This window comes from Rhopilema esculentum, chromosome 10, assembly GCF_057945365.1.
Source record: "Rhopilema esculentum isolate cy_ngs chromosome 10, ASM5794536v1, whole genome shotgun sequence".
In the NCBI taxonomy this organism is placed as follows: Eukaryota; Metazoa; Cnidaria; class Scyphozoa; order Rhizostomeae; family Rhizostomatidae; genus Rhopilema; species Rhopilema esculentum.
Window position 1 is genome coordinate 2,165,559 of NC_142824.1, and position 20,939 is coordinate 2,186,497.

At 39.6% G+C, this 20,939-nt stretch overlaps 1 protein-coding gene across 1 annotated transcript; it reads right to left on the bottom strand.

Moving 5' to 3' along the window:
* Positions 1 to 1,062: 1,062 nt before the first annotated feature.
* Positions 1,063 to 12,969, bottom strand: LOC135694816 (uncharacterized). The gene is made up of 4 exons (XM_089110812.1): positions 12,892 to 12,969; positions 9,184 to 9,710; positions 4,948 to 5,008; positions 1,063 to 1,788 (listed from the first exon to the last, which is right to left on the bottom strand). Exons 1-4 carry the CDS (start codon positions 12,965 to 12,967, stop codon positions 1,259 to 1,261), a joined length of 1,194 nt encoding a protein of 397 aa, XP_088966938.1. The 5' UTR covers positions 12,968 to 12,969; the 3' UTR covers positions 1,063 to 1,258.
* Between the last annotated feature and the right edge of the window lie 7,970 nt (positions 12,970 to 20,939).

Below are 20,939 nucleotides of genomic sequence, written 5' to 3' on the forward strand. Positions count from 1 at the left end.
TTTCCGCCAGTGGATATAATTATTTTGAAAATAAATTTTTATTATTGAAATTTGCTTCCAAGGATGCAATTTTCGGCGATCTTGAAGAATTAAGATTATAAAAAATTTTCCCCTTCCGCGCCAAGCATTGTGCTGCCTCAGGTAGTCAACTTTGTTCAAATCCTTGTCCTAATCTACAGATCTATAGGTTTGCGATATGTCAAGGACTTTTACAGTAAGTATGAGAGAAACAGAGACAAAGTTCAAAGTGCATTTGAAATATCTTTCGAGCTAAGGCAAAGGTTATGTGTCTTCCCCCTCCCCTCTCCCCCACACACACACACATACAATGAAATGCTGCTATTTGATTAAAAGAAGTCAAAAAAAATTTGTCGGAAATCTTTTCTTTCTGGTCCCCTCTAGAATTTTTTGGCCACGACGCCCCTGGAAAGCTTGACATGAAATGCCAGCATTGCAAGAGCAAACCTCACTGGCATCTGTGATTAACATGGAACAACTACCAGAAAGGTCGAAATAAAGCAATTTAAAATCTCAGCTAATAATCAAGCCATACTTTGTTTTTTCCCTGACTCAAACTGTTTAGGAACTTCCCAAAACACTAAAGAGGCTTTGGGGTTAGGCCCCCACCCCAACCATTGTTAAGGAGTAAATTGGCAACCTATTCAGCTTGTTCCACTAGTATGTTGGAGTTTGTTCTTTAGTTTCTGTTTCTTTTGCTAAAATTAGCGTTGTAGAAACATAAGTAAGCATTATCACTGGGTTTCCGTAGCCTCGTCTAAGACAACAGCTATTGCGGTGGAGAACGACATGACCGAACACTTAGGCCACTGCAACGAAGATGACAATGCCCACGTGGATGGATAGACTTGCCTCATTTTGGAGTTTTGGAGATCTAGTCGGTTTTGCAAAGTCACAAATCTTTTCATGTTGTTCTTGTGATTCATTAATTTTAAGCAAAAAACGAACTTGGATTATTTGTTAACTGAACAAAACATGAATTCACTCCCAACCCTAATGAATCCCCTTCCCTTTAAAAGAAGAACATACAGCATAAAAGAAATGTTGTTTACAGCATAGACTTTGCTTCATTTGAAACTACTACAGAAATATGTTCATAACCGGAAGCTCGCCTCAGCAGAAGAGTGAAAATATGTAAATAAAGAGTTTATATCGAAAGCAAAGAAACTTAAAAAATCCAGCGCATGTTCATTTACTTCTTCATCTTCCCCAGGCTGTACAATGCTCTTGCGCAGGTCCTCTATGGGAAATGGTCAAATGTAGCATCCTGCTTTAATAAAAGTGTGCCGTCATTCCGAGATATCTTCATTCTGAAGCCTTGATGACGCAACACGTAACCTTTGGGATTAACTGCCACAAACGAATAGAGTTTTGGATCTGCGAGACCATGGTGCGCAATGAAACAGGCATCATTCTTGAATCCGCGGGTGTTTTCATATTTGTCTAACCGTACCAGGTAGTTTCTGTGGCGCAGGTAGTAGTTCTTGTGTGTGTAAGCTTGAAAACTGATCCCTCTACCACACAGGCCAGGCACTATCTTCCACAATGAATCCAATAGAAAGCGCTTGGTGTGTTGACGGCGTTCGATATGGACCAAGAAATTTTTGTGTCGGATGAAGTATTGTCTGAAGTTTAACGATCGGAACCAAAGAAAACGCCCAATAAGTTCTTGTTTCGGTGTTTTACCTCTAACTGACAGCAATACCGTGAAGGTCACGACTAGCATTAGACAGATCTTTACAGCCGCCATGTTTACTTTCAGCCAGATCTCTGCAGAAAAATTCAGTCATAGAAGATTAGACTAGATTTTATAGCGACAGGGCCGCAGAGAGGATCTCTGGGCCCCGGGTCAAAACGAAAGAAAAAAGCAAGGCACACCAGAGGCGAGCCTTTTAGGGGTCCGGGGAAAATTTTTGAGACGATGGTTGCTAAAATTGTGGCTCTTTTGGATGCTGATATTGCGATGGTGGCTATTACTTCTCTAGTCTTTTCAATATAGTTTAAATGTTACTAGTATACTATTGTCATAACGCATACATAAAATATGCAATTCTTTACATTTAAAAAATCTTAAGAAGTGAAAAACGTTTAAATACTAAATTTGATCAAAACGGACATGCTGCACCAAAAAGATTTTCACTTTTCAAATAATTTGAAAAACTTTACACCTAGCAATCAGAATGCAACCTTTCAATGTCAATAAGAAACTAGTTGATTCGATCTTGTTAGAAGCTCGTTTAGACGAGGGGCTAGATGTTCCAAAAAATTGAAGACCAACACCTATCTATCTTGAAGTGAAAACCAGGTAAAGGCTTTTGGTAAAATTCAAGATTATTGTTGGCATTGTTATTATTGATAGTGTTATAGCAAAGATAATTAGGCGATTCGTGTCAATTGGCGAGATATGGGAGGGGTTCAGTATTATTTGATTATACACAAGATTGAAGGAAGATGACCTAGCAAAAAAGAGCGAAATTCTGCGCAGCAAAAAAGATGACATAACTCCTAACATCACCGAGGAGTCACATTTTCTAAGAAGCATCAGCCAATGCAGCTGTTGATCAAGCTTAAGCATTTGAATTTAAAACGCTTATTTCCAAATGTTTTCATTGCATAAGGCTGTTTCTGACTTTGCCTGCTAGTGTTGCATCAGCTGAAATATCGTTAAAATTGTGCAAAGGAACTGAAATTTCTGAAAAAACTATAGCTCCATAATTGACCCTTTTATCTATGGGCCCTTAAAGTCATGGGTCCCCGGGTCAGTGACCCCCCTGATCCCCCTCTCCTCAGTACTGCATAGCGATGAGAGATGGATTTTTATTATCGAGGAGAAAGTTCCTTTTTAAAATCAAAGGGAAAGTCACTCCATGGAATGGAAATCTGCTGCAATTTATATAGAAACACATTATAAGAACACAGGGGCTCGATTTTTCAAAAAAATAAGAACTCCATAAGAACCTTCCCAGCCACAGAAGATAAAAATGGAAGAAGAAAGTGTTTTTTGAAAATTGGGCAACAACTAAAAAGAAAAGTAAAATGCTCACATTTATAGAATAAAAATAGGATTAGGCCAGAATTTCAGGCAATCATAAAATTGAGATGCTTTTTCACCTGCCAATAGACGATTTTATCGACAAACTAATGATTTTGTGGACCAACTGAACAATTATTGGAAATTGATAATTCGGTAGCCATTCATCAAGGCAACCTGCACTGGATGGAGCTGCTCATGGTAGAGATTCACAAAACAAAATTAATATGTAAATCCAAGCTTTATAAAACAAATTATCGAGGAAAGATAACTTCATGCAAGGTTTTGGCTAAAATCTCTTGCGAAGTTATGCTCACTGAGAGTCCTTTCAAAAACTGCTTGGTTGAATCAGAGTTGTGCAATCTCACACTGACGACGTGTAGGGCGAACGAACAATCATAGAAATTTCAACAATTGATTGTGTTAAAAGGCTTTTCAAATTTTCAACATGCATTTTGAGTTTCTAACAAGTCTTTTTGCTGTTTTGACCTAGCAAAATTGAAAATAGGAGAAAAAGTAGAGTCTGCAAAGTCGAGCCGATGTTCGCAAGTTTCTCAGAATCAAGGAACCGAAAATGATTGGTTGGGGGAATTTCAATTGCTTATTCAGTTTTCAAAGTGGCGCCTTCGAGTAGAAGTATAAATGTATGGTATCAGGATAATAGAATAGGTCTGTTTGTTCTTCTGAACAACTTTGAACAACTAGAATTACAGAAAAACATTGCACGCTAATGGAGTTGTTGTTCTAGTGCTTAGAATAAAATGTTGATGTCAGCGAACAAGAAAAGTGGCTCTGTTGCGCAGACTCTACTTTCTCTCCTCTTTTAAATTACCGAGTCTGCACGCAGGCTACTTTTGACCCCGTTTACACTAGCATGGCATGGATCCAAATGGATCCGTACCCAAACAAGCACAGATAGGCTTGTCATTTACACTACACTAGACCTGCTGGATCCGTACTCATCTGGGTCTGCTATCTGGACCCGTGTGGGATCGCTTTTTAAGGTGTACTCTCTACTTTATTTTCCACTTTCCAGGCAAATTTATTGCCTAAATGAGTGTACCACCTTCAAAGCTATTTTGTACCCTTGCGTTTGAGGTATCAAAATCTGACTTATATCAGCAGAAAGCGCAGATCCTAAGCTACCAAAATTTGTCTCAAATTGTTTAAATTCCTCTTCCCCTTGAAACTTTACCCTGTCAAAAATTGGCAAACAATTTTTCTTCTCTCTCATAGCTGTATTTGGCTATAAAAGACGGACCAGAGCAAATACAAAATTTTGAGACGCACTTTGCTAACCCGATATCTATCCTGGCCGTCTGCAAATTTTTGAGCCATTCGATTAGTTCTTTGGGTACAAAATAGCTTTATCGTACCTGTATGTAGAGGAATTGCAAGTCCGGGGAAAACGGAATTTTACTGATTGCACTTGCAAGGTACACTCGTAAACCACAGTGTAACCCGGGTCAAGTCACTTGAAGCTTTAAGATCAACAAGCCTGTTTAAATAAACACATCGGTACATGGGATACCTGAACGTGCCGTGCGATATTGTAAATGAGACATGTGACATCAACCGCAAAAAACGATCATCGGCTTAACAGGTCAAGAGATTTTCAGACCTTAACTAAAGTTTTAATAAAAAAATTATGGAAACCTTCGTTTACATGGGATTTTTTCCATTTTCAAAATGTCTGCAAAGTTAGTTTCAAATTTGGTATCATTGTGTGTCTTGAAGGTTCGGCTACTTGAATGTGAAAAAATCTAAAAATTGATGTTTTTATCCAGAAAAGGTTTACCTTAAATAACCTTAAATACAACACCTGTGAAGACTCGAGACAAACTTTCAAGTTTCCTAAATATATATATATCTAAAATGAAAAATCAACCTCTCCTTACGTTCTTTCTTAAAATAATCATCGAGCAACGTGACGGCCGGTTGCATGCAAAATGCATCGTGCTTGAATAAAGACATAAAACCCCATCAACCTTCAAACTTAAAATATAATTAAAAATTGCTCATACTCACAAGCTGCTTCTTTCACCAATGCGCCTTGGAAGTACCTCGATTGTTTATAAAACATCCTGTAACCTTTGTCTTGCTTTTTTAAGGCAGTGATTGGCTAAAACGAGTAATGAATCATCCAATATCATTTCTGCAAAAGGAGGAAGAATGCTGTTGCTGTTCCAACGTTGAAAGGCATACTTTGCTTTTGTGTTTGAAATTGAATACTTCTTCCTCGGGATTCAAAAAAGGCAATTATAGTGAAGAAAGGGGCGCTTATCGAAATTTGTAAACTTCTTCCTCTCTATTACAATTTATTTCCCATAGCGCGACAGAAGGGGCGCTTATCGAAATTTGTAAACTTCTTCCACTCTATTAAAATTTATTTCCCATAACAAATTTCTCTATTTTTATTGATTGATATCTTGGCCGAGATGGCACGTAAACTAGTTTTCCGTTTTAGTAACTGAGATTCCAATGGTGCAAACGCTCAATTGGCCCGTAACCAAGTATTACAGAGGAAAAGTAATTTTCTACAATAATGTATAGGTCAATTGCAAGTTTGTTGTTCGACCTAGTTATAGTAAAAACTAATAACGAGGCTGGACATTGTGTTTTTAAGTCTTTTACAATGTCAAGATAAGATTCAAATATAAACCTGTTTCAACTTGTTCATATGTTCATTGTTCATTATATTTTGCCTGACACGATATGCCCAGAGTCCAAAAAAGTGTTAATTCTTCCTCAAGACGATTTCCTCAAGCTTTGGACACCTTCCTCAGAAATCAAAGAAACCAAGGGCTATGGGCGTCCATCATTTCCCTCGCAAAACAGTTCCTAATTTAAACTTTATTCAAGTGTCATGGTCATGCCTAATTCTTTGTCATTTAATGGAATCCTCGTTTCTCTCATCGGAGCTTCAAAATATTTGCAAATTGACATTAGCAAACAGTTGAACATCCCAACTCCAGGGCTTTTCAGAGCCACCCAGAGCCACCCAGAGCCACCCAGAGCCACCCAGAGCCACCCAGAGCCACCCAGAGCCACCCAGAGCCACCCAGAGCCACCCAGAGCCACCCAGAGCCACCCAGAGCCACCCAGAGCCACCCAGAGCCACCCAGAGCCACCCAGAGCCACCCAGAGCCACCCAGAGCCACCCAGAGCCACCCAGAGCCACCCAGAGCCACCCAGAGCCACCCAGAGCCACCCAGAGCCACCCAGAGCCACCCAGAGCCACCCAGAGCCACCCAGAGCCACCCAGAGCCACCCAGAGCCACCCAGAGCCACCCAGAGCCACCCAGAGCCACCCAGAGCCACCCAGAGCCACCCAGAGCCACCCAGAGCCACCCAGAGCCACCCAGAGCCACCCAGAGCCACCCAGAGCCACCCAGAGCCACCCAGAGCCACCCAGAGCCACCCAGAGCCAAATAGCATTGATAATTTTGAAAAGTAATTGAAAGGACTTTCAAACATCTTTGATAGCACAATATCAAAGGTTTTTACCTAGAAATGAAATTTTACCCAGATTTCTTACGTTAAGAAATATGATCCTTGAGATGGTTATAGAGGGTTTGGTAAAGAATAAAATGGGTGTAAAGCTGACTTTACTTCTTTGCTAAGGAGCATTTTTAGAAAGTCCTTTGGAGAGGTTGCCCTGTCTTAAGACACAAAAGTTGCCTTTTCTTCTTGTAATAATGTTTGCGTGTAGAGCAAAAGTTCTGGGTAATAGAGTTCTAAAGTGTGACGTCACAAAAAACTATTTTCAGAATTTTCAAATTTTGACCACACTGCATTAAAGAACACCATAGAATACTCCCATTTATGCAAAATCGGTTATATTTGTCAAAAATCAGGTGAGATATGTCTAATGAAAGATTTGAAGTTTGCTAACAGATTACTGTTATTTTGGCTCAGTTCATAAAGTTTATCAAGATCTTGTGCTAGTCATCTAGTCATATCTCAGCCAATTTGTGATACCTTTTACTGATTTTGCAGATTTAGAGGTATTTCATGATGCTCTTTCAGGTTATCAGAAAAAATTAAAAAAATTCTAAAAACAGATTTTGTTGACGTGATCACTTGACAACTCCATAGAGTTGGTATCCCATCCCCTAAAAACCTGAAAAATGAGAGAAAAGGGACAACGTGTGTGAAAAGTGAGACCCGTTAACTCCACGTGGTTTGAATAACGGGAAATCAGTAGAAACGACTAAGAAACAAGAAGAAAGAAGAAGAAACAACTAGTAAACAAGCAGAAACAAGTAGTAACGACTTGGAAAAAGTTTGACTGCCGCACAATTTTATTTATTTAGTGGAAACCCTACCTTAATAGCTATGATAGTAGAGATTAATATGGTATTTGTGTAAGAGGAATTGAACTTTTAAAGCCTCAGGGGCGTCGTGGCCCCCTCTGCTTCCAAAATTTGACAGATTTTCGTAAAAATTATTGTTCTGTCGGAAAATTCTCAAACTGGTGGATTAAAAGGAGAAGTGAAACGAACCTTTTAGCGACATAAATTACTTGGACTACAATGGTTGTCGCATTATCGAGAAGCAATTCACTTTTGTAACGAAAATACTAGATTCTCACAAAAACAAAATAATTTCTTAGGATTTACCGATTTATGCCATAGAGTGATTTGCAGCTGGGATCTTGTCAGTTAAAATCCGAATTGTCAAGGGCCAAATTTGGTTATGGAAATTGCAATTTTGGTCGTAAATAAAATCTTTATTTGATATTGAAGACAAGGACAGTGCCAATTTTGTGTCTATCACCAATTTTGAAAATGTTGTCCCAGATTTGAAAATTTATGAAGTTATGTTGCATAAGGTAAAACAAGAAAGAAGTCAACCAATACCATCGCTTTCCGCCAGTGGATATATTAATTTTGAAAATAAATTTTTATTATTGAAATTTGCTTCCAAGGATGCAATTTTCGGCGATCTTGAAGAATTAAGATTATAAAAAATTTTCCCCTTCCCAACAAGCATTGTGCTGCCTCAGGTAGTCAACTTTGTTCAAATCCTTGTCCTAATCTACAAATCTATAGGTTTGCGATATGTCAAGGACTTTTACAGTAAGTATGAGAAAAACAGAGACAAAGTTCAAAGTGCATTTGAAATATCTTTCGAGCTAAGGCAAGGTTATGTGTCTCCCCCCTCCCCTTCCCCCCCCCCCCCCCTCACACACATACAATGAAATTCTGCTATTTGATGAATAGAAGTCAAAAAAAAATTTGTCGGAAATTTTTTCTTTCTGGTCCCCTCTAGAATTTATTGGCCACGACGCCCCTGGAAAGCTTGACATGAAATGCCAGCATTGCAAGAGCAAACCTCACTGGCATCTGTGATTAACATGGAACAACTACCAGGAAGGTCGAAATAAAGCAATTTAAAATCTCAGCTAATAATCAAGCCATACTTTGTTTTTTCCCTGATTCAAACTGTTTAGGAACTTCCCAAAACACTAAAGAGGCTTTGGGGTTAGGCCCCCTCCCCAACCATTGTTAAGGAGTAGATTGGCAACCTATTCAGCTTGTTCCACTAGTATATTGGAGTTTGTTCTTTTAGTTTCTGTTTCTTTTGCTAAAATTAGAGTTGTAGAAACATAAGTAAGCATTATCACTGGGTTTCCGTAGCCTCGTCTAAGACAACAGCTATTGCGGTGGAGAACGACATGACCGAACACTTAGGCCACTGCAACGAAGATGACAATGCCCACGTGGATGGATAGACTTGCCTCATTTTGGAGTTTTGGAGATCTAGTCGGTTTTGCAAAGTCACAAATCTTTTCATGTTGTTCTTGTGATTCATTAATTTTAAGCAAAAAACGAACTTGGATTATTTGTTAACTGAACAAAACATGAATTCACTCCCAACCCTAATAAATCCCCTTCCCTTTAAAAGAAGAACATACAGCATAAAAGAAATGTTGTTTACAGCATAGACTTTGCTTCATTTGAAATTACTACAGAAATATGTTCATAACCGGAAGCTGGCCTCAGCAAAAGAGTGAAAATATGTAAATAAAGAGTTTATATCGAAAGCCAAGAAACTTAAAAAATCCAGCGCATGTTCATTTACTTCTTCATCTTCCCCAGGCTGTACAATGCTCTTGCGCAGGTCCTCTATGGGAAATGGATAAATGTAGCATCCTGCCTTAATAAGCGTCTGCCGTCATTCCGAGATATCTTCATTCTGAAGCCTTGATGACGCAACACGTAACCTTTGGGATCAACTGTCACAAACGAATAGCCTTTTGGATCTGCGAGACCACGGCGCGGAATGAAACAGGCATCAATCTTGAATCTGCGGGTGTTTTTATATTTGTCTAACCGTACCAGGTAGTTTTTGTGGCGCAGGTAGTACTTCTTGTGTGTGTAAGCTTGAAAACTGATCCCTCTACCACACAGGCCAGGCACTATCTTCCACAATGAATCCAATAGAAAGCGCTCGGTGAATCGACGGTGTTGGATACTGACCAAGAAATCTTTGTGTCGGATGAAGTATTCCCTGAAGTTTAACGATCGGAACCAAAGGGTACGCCCAAGAAGTTCTTGTTTCGGTGTTTTACCTCTAACTGACAGCAATACCGCGAAGGTCACGACTAGCATTAGACAGATCTTTACAGCCGCCATGTTTACTTTCAGCCAGATCTCTGCAGAAAAATTCAGTCATAGAAGATTAGACTAGATTTTATAGCGACAGGGCCGCAGAGAGGATCTCTGGGCCCCGGGTCAAAATAAAAGAAAAAAGCAAGGCAAACCAGAGGCTAGCCTTTTAGGGGTCCGGGGAAAATTTTTGAGACGATGGTTGCTAAAATTGTGGCTCTTTTGGATGCTGATATTGCGATGGTGGCTATTACTTCTCTAGTCTTTTCAATATAGTTTAAATGTTACTAGTATACTATCGTCATAACGCATACATAAAATATGCAATTCTTTACATTTAAAAAATCTTAAGAAGTGAAAAACGTTTAAATACTGAATTTGATCAAAACGGACATGCTGCACCAAAAAGATTTTCACTTTTCAAATAATTTGAAAAACTTTACACCTAGCAATCAGAATGCAACCTTTCAATGTCAATAAAAAACTAGTTGATTCGATCTTGGAAGAAGCTCGTTTAGACGAGGGGCTAGATGTTCCAAAAAATTGAAGACCAACACCTATCTATCTTGAAGTGAAAGCCAGGTAAAGGCTTTTGGTAAAATTCAAGATTATTGTTGGCATTGTTATTATTGATAGTGTTATAGCAAAGATAATTAGGCGATTCGTGTCAATTGGCGAGACATGGGAGGGGTTCAGTATAATTTGATTATACACAAGATTGAAGGAAGATGACCTAGCAAAAAAGAGCGAAATTCTGCGCAGCAAAAAAGATGACATAACTCCTAACATCACCGAGGAGTCACTTTTTCTAAGAAGCATCAGCCAATGCAGCTGTTGAACAAGCTTAAGCATTTGAATTTAAAACGCTTATTTCCAAATGTTTTCATTGCATAAGGCTGTTTCTGACTTTGCCTGCTAGTGTTGCATCAGCTGAAATATCGTTAAAATTGTGCAAAGGAACTGAAATTTCTGAAAAAACTATAGCTCCATAATTGACCCTTTTATCTATGGGCCCCTAAAGTCATGGGTCCCCAGGTCAGTGACCCCCCTGATCCCCCTCACCTCAGTACTGCATAGCGATGTGAGATGGATTTTTATTATCGAGGAGAAAGTTCCTTTTTAAAATCAAAGGGAAAGTCACTCCATGGAATGGAAATCTGCTGCAATTTATATAGAAACACATTATAAGAACACAGGGGCTCGATTTGTCAAAAAAATAAGAACTCCGTAAGAACCTTCCCAGCCACAGAAGATAAAAATGGAAGAAGAAAGTGTTTTTTGAAAATTGGGCAACAACTAAAAAGAAAAGTAAAATGCTCACATTTATAGAATAAAAATAGGATTAGGCCAGAATTTCAGGCAATCATAAAATTTAGATGCTTTTTCACCTGCCAATAGACGATTTTATCGACAAACTAATGATTTTGTGGACCAACTGAACAATTATTGGAAATTGATAATTCGGTAGCCATTCATCAAGGCAACCTGCCCTGGATGGAGCTGCTCATGGTAGAGATTCACAAAACAAAATTAATATGTAAATCCAAGCTTTATAAAACAAATTTTCGAGGAAAGATAACTTCATGCAAGGTTTTGGCTAAAATCTCTTGCGAAGTTATGCTCACTGAGAGTCCTTTCAAAAACTGCTTGGTTGAATCAGAGTTGTGCAATCTCACACTGACGACGTGTAGGGCGAACGAACAATCATAGAAATTTCAACAATTGATTGTGTTAAAAGGCTTTTCAAATTTTCAACATGCATTTTGAGTTTCTAACAAGTCTTTTTGCTGTTTTGACCTAGCCTGCGTGCAGACTCTGTTGACAAAATTGAAAATAGGAGAAAAAGTAGAGTCTGCAAAGTCGAGCCGATGTTCGCAAGTTTCTCAGAATCAAAGAACCGAAATTGATTGGTTAGGGGGAATTTCAATTGCTTATTCAGTTTTCAAAGTGGCGCCTTCGAGTAGAAGTATAAATGTATGGTATCAGGATAATAGAATAGTTCTGTTTGTTCTTCTGAACAACTTTGAACAACTAGAATTACAGAAAAACATTGCACGCTAATGGAGTTGTTGTTCTAGTGCTTAGAATAAAATGTTGATGTCAGCGAACAAGAAAAGTGGCTATGTTGCGCAGACTCTACTTTCTCTCCTCTTTTAAATTTCCGAGTCTGCACGCAGGCTACTTTTGCCCCCGTTTACACTAGCATGGCATGGATCCAAATGGATCCGTACCCAAACAAGCACAGATAGGCTTGTCATTTACACTACACTAGACCTGCTGGATCCGTACTCATCTGGGTCTGCTATCTGGACCCGTGTGGGATCGCTTTTTAAGGTGTACTCTCTACTTTATTTTCCACTTTCCAGGCAAATTTATTGCTTAAATGAGTGTACCACCTTCAAAGCTATTTTGTACCCTTGCGTTTGAGGTATCAAAATCTGACTTATATCAGCAGAAAGCGCAGCACCTAAGCTACCAAAATTTGTCTCAAATTGTTTAAATTCCTCTTCCTCTTGAAACTTTACCCTGTCAAAAATTGGCAAACAATTTTTCTTCTCTCTCATAGCTGTATTTGGCTATAAAAGACGGACCAGAGCAAATACAAAATTTTGAGACGCACTTTGCTAACCCGATATCTATCCTGGCCGTCTGCAAATTTTTGAGCCATTCGATTAGTTCTTTGGGTACAAAATAGCTTTATCGTACCTGTATGTAGAGGAATTGCAAGTCCGGGGAAAACGGAATTTTACTGATTGCACTTGCAAGGTACACTCGTAAACCACAGTGTAACCCGGGTCAAGTCACTTGAAGCTTTAAGATCAACAAGCCTGTTTAAATAAACACATCGGTACATGGGATACATGGATGTGCCACGCGATATTGTAAATGAGACATGTGACATCAACCGCAAAAAACGATAATCGGCTTAACAGGTCAAGAGATTTTCAGACCTTAACTAAAGTTTTAATAAAAAAATTATGGAAACCTTCGTTTACATGGGATTTTTTCCATTTTCAAAATGTCTGCAAAGTTAGTTTCAAATTTGGTATCATTGTGTGTCTTGAAGGTTCGGCTACTTGAATGTGAAAAAATCTAAAAATTGATGTTTTTATCCAGAAAAGGTTTACCTTAAATAACCTTAAATACAACACCTGTGAAGACTCGAGACAAACTTTCAAGTTTCCTAAATATATATATATCTAAAATGAAAAATCAACCTCTCCTTACGTTCTTTCTTAAAATAATCATCGAGCAACGTGACGGCCGGTTGCATGCAAAAGGCATCGTGCTTAAATAAAAACATAAAACCCCATCAACCTTGAAACTTAAAATATAATTAAAAATTGCTCATACTCACAAGCTGCTTCTTTCACCAATGCGCCTTGGAAGTACCTCGATTGTTTATAAAACATCCTGTAACCTTTGTCTTGCTTTTTTAAGGCAGTGATTGGCTAAAACGAGTAATGAATCATCCAATATCATTTCTGCAAAAGGAGGAAGAATGCTGTTGCTGTTCCAACGTTGAAAGGCATACTTTGCTTTTGTGTTTGAAATTGAATACTTCTTCCTAGGGATTCAAAAAAGGCAATTATAGTGAAGAAAGGGGCGCTTATCGAAATTTGTAAACTTCTTCCTCTCTATTACAATTTATTTCCCATAGCGCGACAGAAGGGGCGCTTATCGAAATTTGTAAACTTCTTCCACTCTATTAAAATTTATTTCCCATAACAAATTTCTCTATTTTTATTGATTGATATCTTGGCCGAGATGGCACGTAAACTAGTTTTCCGTTTTAGTAACTGAGATTCCAATGGTGCAAACGCTCAATTGGCCCGTAACCAAGTATTACAGAGGAAAAGTAATTTTCTACAATAATGTATAGGTCAATTGCAAGTTTGTTGTTCGACCTAGTTATAGTAAAAACTAATAACGAGGCTGGACATTGTGTTTTTAAGTCTTTTACAATGTCAAGATAAGATTCAAATATAAACCTGTTTCAACTTGTTCATATGTTCATTGTTCATTATATTTTGCCTGACACGATATGCCCAGAGTCCAAAAAAGTGTTAATTCTTCCTCAAGACGATTTCCTCAAGCTTTGGACACCTTCCTCAGAAATCAAAGAAACCAAGGGCTATGGGCGTCCATCATTTCCCTCGCAAAACAGTTCCTAATTTAAACTTTATTCAAGTGTCATGGTCATGCCTAATTCTTTGTCATTTAATGGAATCCTCGTTTCTCTCATCGGAGCTTCAAAATATTTGCAAATTGACATTAGCAAACAGTTGAACATCCCAACTCCAGGGCTTTTCAGAGCCACCCAGAGCCACCCAGAGCCACCCAGAGCCACCCAGAGCCACCCAGAGCCACCCAGAGCCACCCAGAGCCACCCAGAGCCACCCAGAGCCACCCAGAGCCACCCAGAGCCACCCAGAGCCACCCAGAGCCACCCAGAGCCACCCAGAGCCACCCAGAGCCACCCAGAGCCACCCAGAGCCACCCAGAGCCACCCAGAGCCACCCAGAGCCACCCAGAGCCACCCAGAGCCACCCAGAGCCACCCAGAGCCACCCAGAGCCACCCAGAGCCACCCAGAGCCACCCAGAGCCACCCAGAGCCACCCAGAGCCACCCAGAGCCACCCAGAGCCACCCAGAGCCACCCAGAGCCACCCAGAGCCACCCAGAGCCACCCAGAGCCACCCAGAGCCACCCAGAGCCACCCAGAGCCACCCAGAGCCACCCAGAGCCACCCAGAGCCACCCAGAGCCACCCAGAGCCACCCAGAGCCACCCAGAGCCACCCAGAGCCACCCAGAGCCACCCAGAGCCACCCAGAGCTACCCAGAGCCACCCAGAGCCACCCAGAGCCACCCAGAGCCACCCAGAGCCACCCAGAGCCACCCAGAGCCACCCAGAGCCACCCAGAGCCACCCAGAGCCACCCAGAGCCACGCAGAGCCACGCAGAGCCACGCAGAGCCACCCAGAGCCAAATAGCATTGATAATTTTGAAAAGTAATTGAAAGGAACTTCAAACATCTTTGATAGCACAAAATCAAAGGTTTTTACCTAGAAATGAAATTGTACCCAGATTTCTTACGTAAAGAAAATATGATCCTTGAGATGGTTATAGAGGGTTTGGTAAAGAATAAAATGGGTGTAAAGCTGACTTTACTTCTTTGCTAAGGAGCATTTTTCGAAAGTCCTTTGGAGAGGTTGCCCTGTCTTAAGACACAAAAGTTGCCTTTTCTTCTTGTAATAATGTTTGCGTGTAGAGCAAAAGTTCTGGGTAATAGAGTTCTAAAGTGTGACGTCACAAAAAACTATTTTCAGAATTTTCAAATTTTGACCACACTGCATTAAAGAACACCATAGAATACTCCCATTTATGCAAAATCGGTTAAATTTGTCAAAAATCAGGTGAGATATGTCTAATGAAAGATTTGAAGTTTGCTAACAGATTACTGTTATTTTGGCTCAGTTCATAAAGTTTATCAAGATCTTGTGCTAGTCATCTAGTCATATCTCAGCCAATTTGTGATACCTTTTACTGATTTTGCAGATTTAGAGGTATTTCATGATGCTCTTTCAGGTTATCAGAAAAAATTAAAAAAATTCTAAAAACAGATTTTGTTGACGTGATCACTTGACAACTCCATAGAGTTGGTATCCCATCCCCTAAAAACCTGAAAAATGCGAGAAAAGGGACAACGTGTGTGAAAAGTGAGACCCGTTAACTCCACGTGGTTTCAATAACGGGAAATCAGTAGAAACGACTAAGAAACAAGAAGAAAGAAGAAGAAACAACTAGTAAACAAGCAGAAACAAGTAGTAACGACTTGGAAAAAGTTTGACTGCCGCACAATTTTATTTATTTAGTGGAAACCCTACCTTAATAGCTATGATAGTAGAGATTAATATGGTATTTGTGTAAGAGGAATTGAACTTTTAAATCCTCAGGGGCGTCGTGGCCCCCTCTGCTTCCAAAATTTGACAGATTTTCGTAAAAATTATTGTTCTGTCGGAAAATTCTCAAACTGGTGGGTTAAAAGGAAAAGTGAAACGAACCTTTTAGCGACATAAATTACTTGGACTACAATGGTTGTCGCATTATCGAGAAGCAATTCACTTTTGTAACGAAAATACTAGATTCCCACAAAAACAAAATAATTTCTGAGGATTTACCGATTTCTGCCATAGAGTGATTTGCAGCTGGGATCTTGTCAGTTAAAATCCGAATTTTCAAGGGCCAAATTTGGTTATGGAAATTGCAATTTTGGTCGTAAATAACATCTTTATTTGATATTGAAGACAAGGACAGTGCCAATTTTGTGCCTATCACCAAGTTTGAAAATTTTGTCCCAGATTGAAAATTTATGAAGTTATGTTGCATAAGGTAAAACAAGAAGGAAGTCAACTAATACCATCGCTTTCCGCCAGTGGATATATTAATTTTGAAAATAAATTTTTATTATTGAAATTTGCTTCCAAGGATGCAATTTTCGGCGATCTTGAAGAATTAAGATTATAAAAAATTTTCCCCTTCCGCGCCAAGCATTGTGCTGCCTCAGGTAGTCAACTTTGTTCAAATCCTTGTCCTAATCTACAGATCTATAGGGTTGCGATATGTCAAGGACTTTTACAGTAAGTATGAGAGAAACAGAGACAAAGTTCAAACTGCATTTGAAATATCTTTCGAGCTAAGGCAAAGGTTATGTGTCTCCCCCCTCCCCTCTCCCCCACACACACACACATACAATGAAATGCTGCTATTTGATGAATAGAAGTCAAAAAAAAATTTGTCGGAAATTTTTTCTTTCTGGTCCCCTCTAGAATTTATTGGCCACGACGCCCCTGGAAAGCTTGACATGAAATGCCAGCATTGCAAGAGCAAACCTCACTGGCATCTGTGATTAACATGGAACAACTACCAGGAAGGTCGAAATAAAGCAATTTAAAATCTCAGCTAATAATCAAGCCATACTTTGTTTTTTCCCTGATTCAAACTGTTTAGGAACTTCCCAAAACACTAAAGAGGCTTTGGGGTTAGGCCCCCACCCCAACCATTGTTAAGGAGTAGATTGGCAACCTATGCAGCTTGTTCCACTAGTATATTGGAGTTTGTTCTTTTAGTTTCTGTTTCTTTTGCTAAAACTAGCGTTGTAGAAACATAAGTAAGCATTATCACTGGGTTTCCGTAGCCTCGTCTAAGACAACAGCTATTGCGGTGGAGAACGATATGACCGAACACTAAGGCCACTGCAAAGAAGATGACAATGCCCACGTGGATGGATAGACTTGCCCCATTTTGGAGTTTTGGAGATCTAGTCGTTTTTGCAAAGTCACAAATCGTTTCATGTTGTTTCCGTATGTTGCCTAGTATAGTAAACGCAGTTAACTCCATGTATAGAAGACATTCCCCAAGTCTATCATTATGTTGAATATATTTTACAAGAACCTGTGTTGCCAAAAGGACACTGCAAAGAGTAGTAAAAAAGGATAAAGTAAACTTGTTTACGTTTTAACTAAAGGCCTTCATTTTCAAATTATGGCTATTAAAGTCGGGGATCAGGTGGCTATCTCCTCCTACAATATTTTTTAAAGCATCGGGATTTCCCTAAATTTTGCTCTTTTTCAAAGGATGTATCTATAAAGGGGATGTATCTTTGTAGGATTTCTTAGTAATGCATATTTTTGGGGGCTTCGTTAAGCCCCTCAGATCCTCCCTACTTCTGCGCTCCTAATGGTCTGAGATAGACACACAGTTTTGAAATCGTTGCAACAAATACGACGCCTTTGCAATTTTTTTCAAGATTGCTTTTCTATCAGAGCGTAATTTGTGAGATTAGGTCCATGTGAATCCAATTAAAGAAACAAAACATCTTCCTATCTCAAACAATTTTTTCGAACAATAGTCCTGATTTTGCGTGGCAGCACTGCATTAGTTCATGCTACGCTGAGCTAGTACGACATGACATGAAATCCGATACGACACGAGGCTAGGAGTATCACCATACCCACGCCATTATCGAAATGCCAAAAGTTTATTATCAGTCTCATCAGAGAGAATGAGGGGAAACTGAGAATCGAAAAAATATAGGGGAATAAAGGGGAATATCAGCATATCTTTGACAAGGAAACACTTTTTAAAACCGTGAATCATATCGGAGAGCTTGTGTGGTTTCTAGCCACCACCATTATAAGGTGGCTCTGAGTGGCTCTTGGTGGCTCTGGGTGGCTCTGGGTGGCTCTGGGTGGCTCTGGGTGGCTCTGGGTGGCTCTGGGTGGCTCTGGGTGGCTCTGGGTGGCTCTGGGTGGCTCTGGGTGGCTCTGGGTGGCTCTGGGTGGCTCTGGGTGGCTCTGGGTGGCTCTGGGTGGCTCTGGGTGTCTTTGCTACGATACTGATGAAAAGTTGAAAGTGGGGGGAGGGGGGGTGGGTGGGGGGGTTTGACACCCCCAGACCCTGACCTTATCGGCAAATCTTCGAAAATGGAAGTTTTGTCGGCAACCTCTTGGAAACTGGCGAATTTTCTGGAGAAAGACAGATAATTTTGCCATTTTCAAATAGATATTATCGATTGTTGATGACAGCACCAGTCATTGTTGAAATTGATGAAAACCTAACAAGATTGATTGATGATCGTTCAAACTCTCTCATGCTTAAGGCCAGGCACGTTCTGGCCCGTCGATCCCCACCAGGCCCTCAGACATGTAAAGTTAAGAAAAATTATGGGCCCTTTCTGCAAAAGTTGGAGTGGAGAAGATAATTTTCATAAACTGAGACACTACAGTCACAGCCAAGGCCCCTAACATGCGTGCTCGCTTTACAACTAAGCATCAAAATGAAGTCTGCGCGCAGGCCAAAGGGCCCCACTATGACCAACATCCACTATACAGAAATTCTATTACAAATTTCGCACAAAGACAAATCCGTCCTACTTCCTAGAGAAATGATTTGAAACTGTATGTAGGGATCAAGGAGCTGTTGTTTTTAAGTAGTTGTGTTATACAACTAGTTTTGTCTGTCGTGTATCATGTTTGTGGTTCGTTATTGTTAATGAGAATGTCTTTCGATGTTTGCGTCAGTAATTTTGTTTGTCATCGTGCCATCTCTATTTTAGTTGTTATTAGTTCATTTGCCGTTAATTTGTGTCATTAGGGTTTTATGTGCGTCACTCGTGTTGTTAAAAGCGTATGTTCTTTGAGTGCAAGTCCAGTCGAGTCGAAGTTGTCGTTGAAAGAAGTCGTTATGTTGTAATCGTTGGTTGTTGCTAATTTATGCATTCATTATTGAAGAATCTTGATTTAAAAAGCATTATTGCGAACTGGAGACTGGTTTTCGATCTTTATCTGCCCTGTAAAACTTAGTAGTTTTACATTGGTGACCACGACGTGACAAATTCGCAGAAAAAATGGAAATGATTTCAACAGAACAATTCAGAGAAGTTCTGTTGGATATTATAAAGACCGTTGTATCTCACATGGCCGAAAGGGTGAGGTTGGCAGAGGAGAATGGGAGAAATTTCTTCGTGAATCGAACTAATGTCTATCGTGCTGAAGATGGCCAGCCCATTTGCTATTGTTGTTTGCGCGTTGGTCACGTTGCCAAATATTGTAGGGACAGGAAATTTTCTTTAGCATCCCAGGAGAAGTGTGATCAAAATGAACCTGTGATTGTTGCCTCGGTAGCTGAAGAGCGACCTCGGGTTACCTTTATTGGCAACATCAAAAGAAATGAGCCACACTTTCAAGATCTTCAAACTCGAGTTAAGAAATTGGAGGAGATTGTCAATGAATTGGAGTCACATAAACTATCACGACCAATGGTGACGCGACTGCCTTCTTCAAAACCAATGGAAGTTGACGAGGGTTTATTAGCCACAACATATGAAAAAAATTTGATTGACACTAAAAGAAGAGAAGGACCTTTACGTGTACATAATGTTGTTATAGCCTCGGATAGAGAACCGTATGGACGGAATAAACTTGGACAGGGACATTATTTCTTAGATGGTACTTGATTTACTCATTTCAGTAAAATTATTTGATTGATTCTTCGTGCTGCCTTATAATACTTTTATGTTTCTTCCCCTTCGAGAGATCAAGCCAGGAGGCTTGTCTTTCAAAGGGGGGAGTAATGTTATACAACTAGTTTTGTCTGTCGTGTATCATGTTTGTGGTTCGTTATTGTTAATGAGAATGTCTTTCGATGTTTGCGTCAGTAATTTTGTTTGTCATCGTGCCATCTCTATTTTAGTTGTTATTAGTTCATTTGCCGTTAATTTGTGTCATTAGGGTTTTATGTGCGTCACTCGTGTTGTTAAAAGCGTATGTTCTTTGAGTGCAAGTCCAGTCGAGTCGAAGTTGTCGTTGAAAGAAGTCGTTATGTTGTAATCGTTGGTTGTTGCTAATTTATGCATTCATTATTGAAGAATCTTGATTTAAAAAGCATTATTGCGAACTGGAGACTGGTTTTCGATCTTTATCTGCCCTGTAAAACTTAGTAGTTTTACAGTTGTCTAGAGTCGCCATTGTTACATTTCTAGCCAATAATGACCTTCCTTACATGATCGAACGTTCCCTAGGGAAGAAAGTTGCGCTGGAAGAAAGCATCTTAATTTGGGAAATGTTCGGAATCTATATTGCGAAAGAAGCGAAATATACTTTTTGCAAAAAATTACTTTCACGTTTTAGTGTGTTAAGAAAACATTTAATCTATTGCTGGTGCTCCAGAATATTGAACACAAACATTACATCAATCATCAATTTCTCATCATATTCATCAATCTCTGTTTACAATCTACGTCTGACATTTTTTGCGCGCGCGGGCGTAGCGCCCAAATCTGAGCATGCGTGGTTGAAATCAAGTGGTCTCGATTTTGCGTCCGCTGTGAGCGCCAGAAAGTTAATAGCGTCTCAACTTTTTTGTGCACGCGGCCTCTTAACATGCTCAGATTTGGGCGCTACGCCTGCGGGCACAAAAAATGTCAAATGGAAATCGGCCTTTACACTCCCAATCTTTTTACAGCAAAAATAATTACTCCAAAGACACTCCCAATTACAAAACATAACTATAAAAAGTATTAATGAGCTAAATATTAGTATTATGTGATTTGCACAATTGCTCTGCAGCATTTATATAAAATCTCAAGACCTTAGTGTTACATAAAAACAGCAAGAATATCACCTGATAGTGAAGATCATGAACGTTGCGTGAAAAAAACTTCTATTCAATTGAGAGTTCCTTCTATTTTTATTTCACATGATACCTGCAAAAC

Coding starts and splice junctions, on each gene's coding strand:
- LOC135694816 (XM_089110812.1), bottom strand. CDS start 12,967: ATGTTTTTATTTAAGCACGATGCCTTTTGCATGCAACCGGCCGTCACG. Junction 9,711..12,891: donor TGATTATTTTAAGAAAGAAC/GTAAGGAGAGGT, acceptor ATTTTTCTGCAG/AGATCTGGCTGAAAGTAAAC. Junction 5,009..9,183: donor CTACATTTATCCATTTCCCA/TAGAGGACCTGC, acceptor TCTTTATTCAAG/CACGATGCATTTTGCATGCA.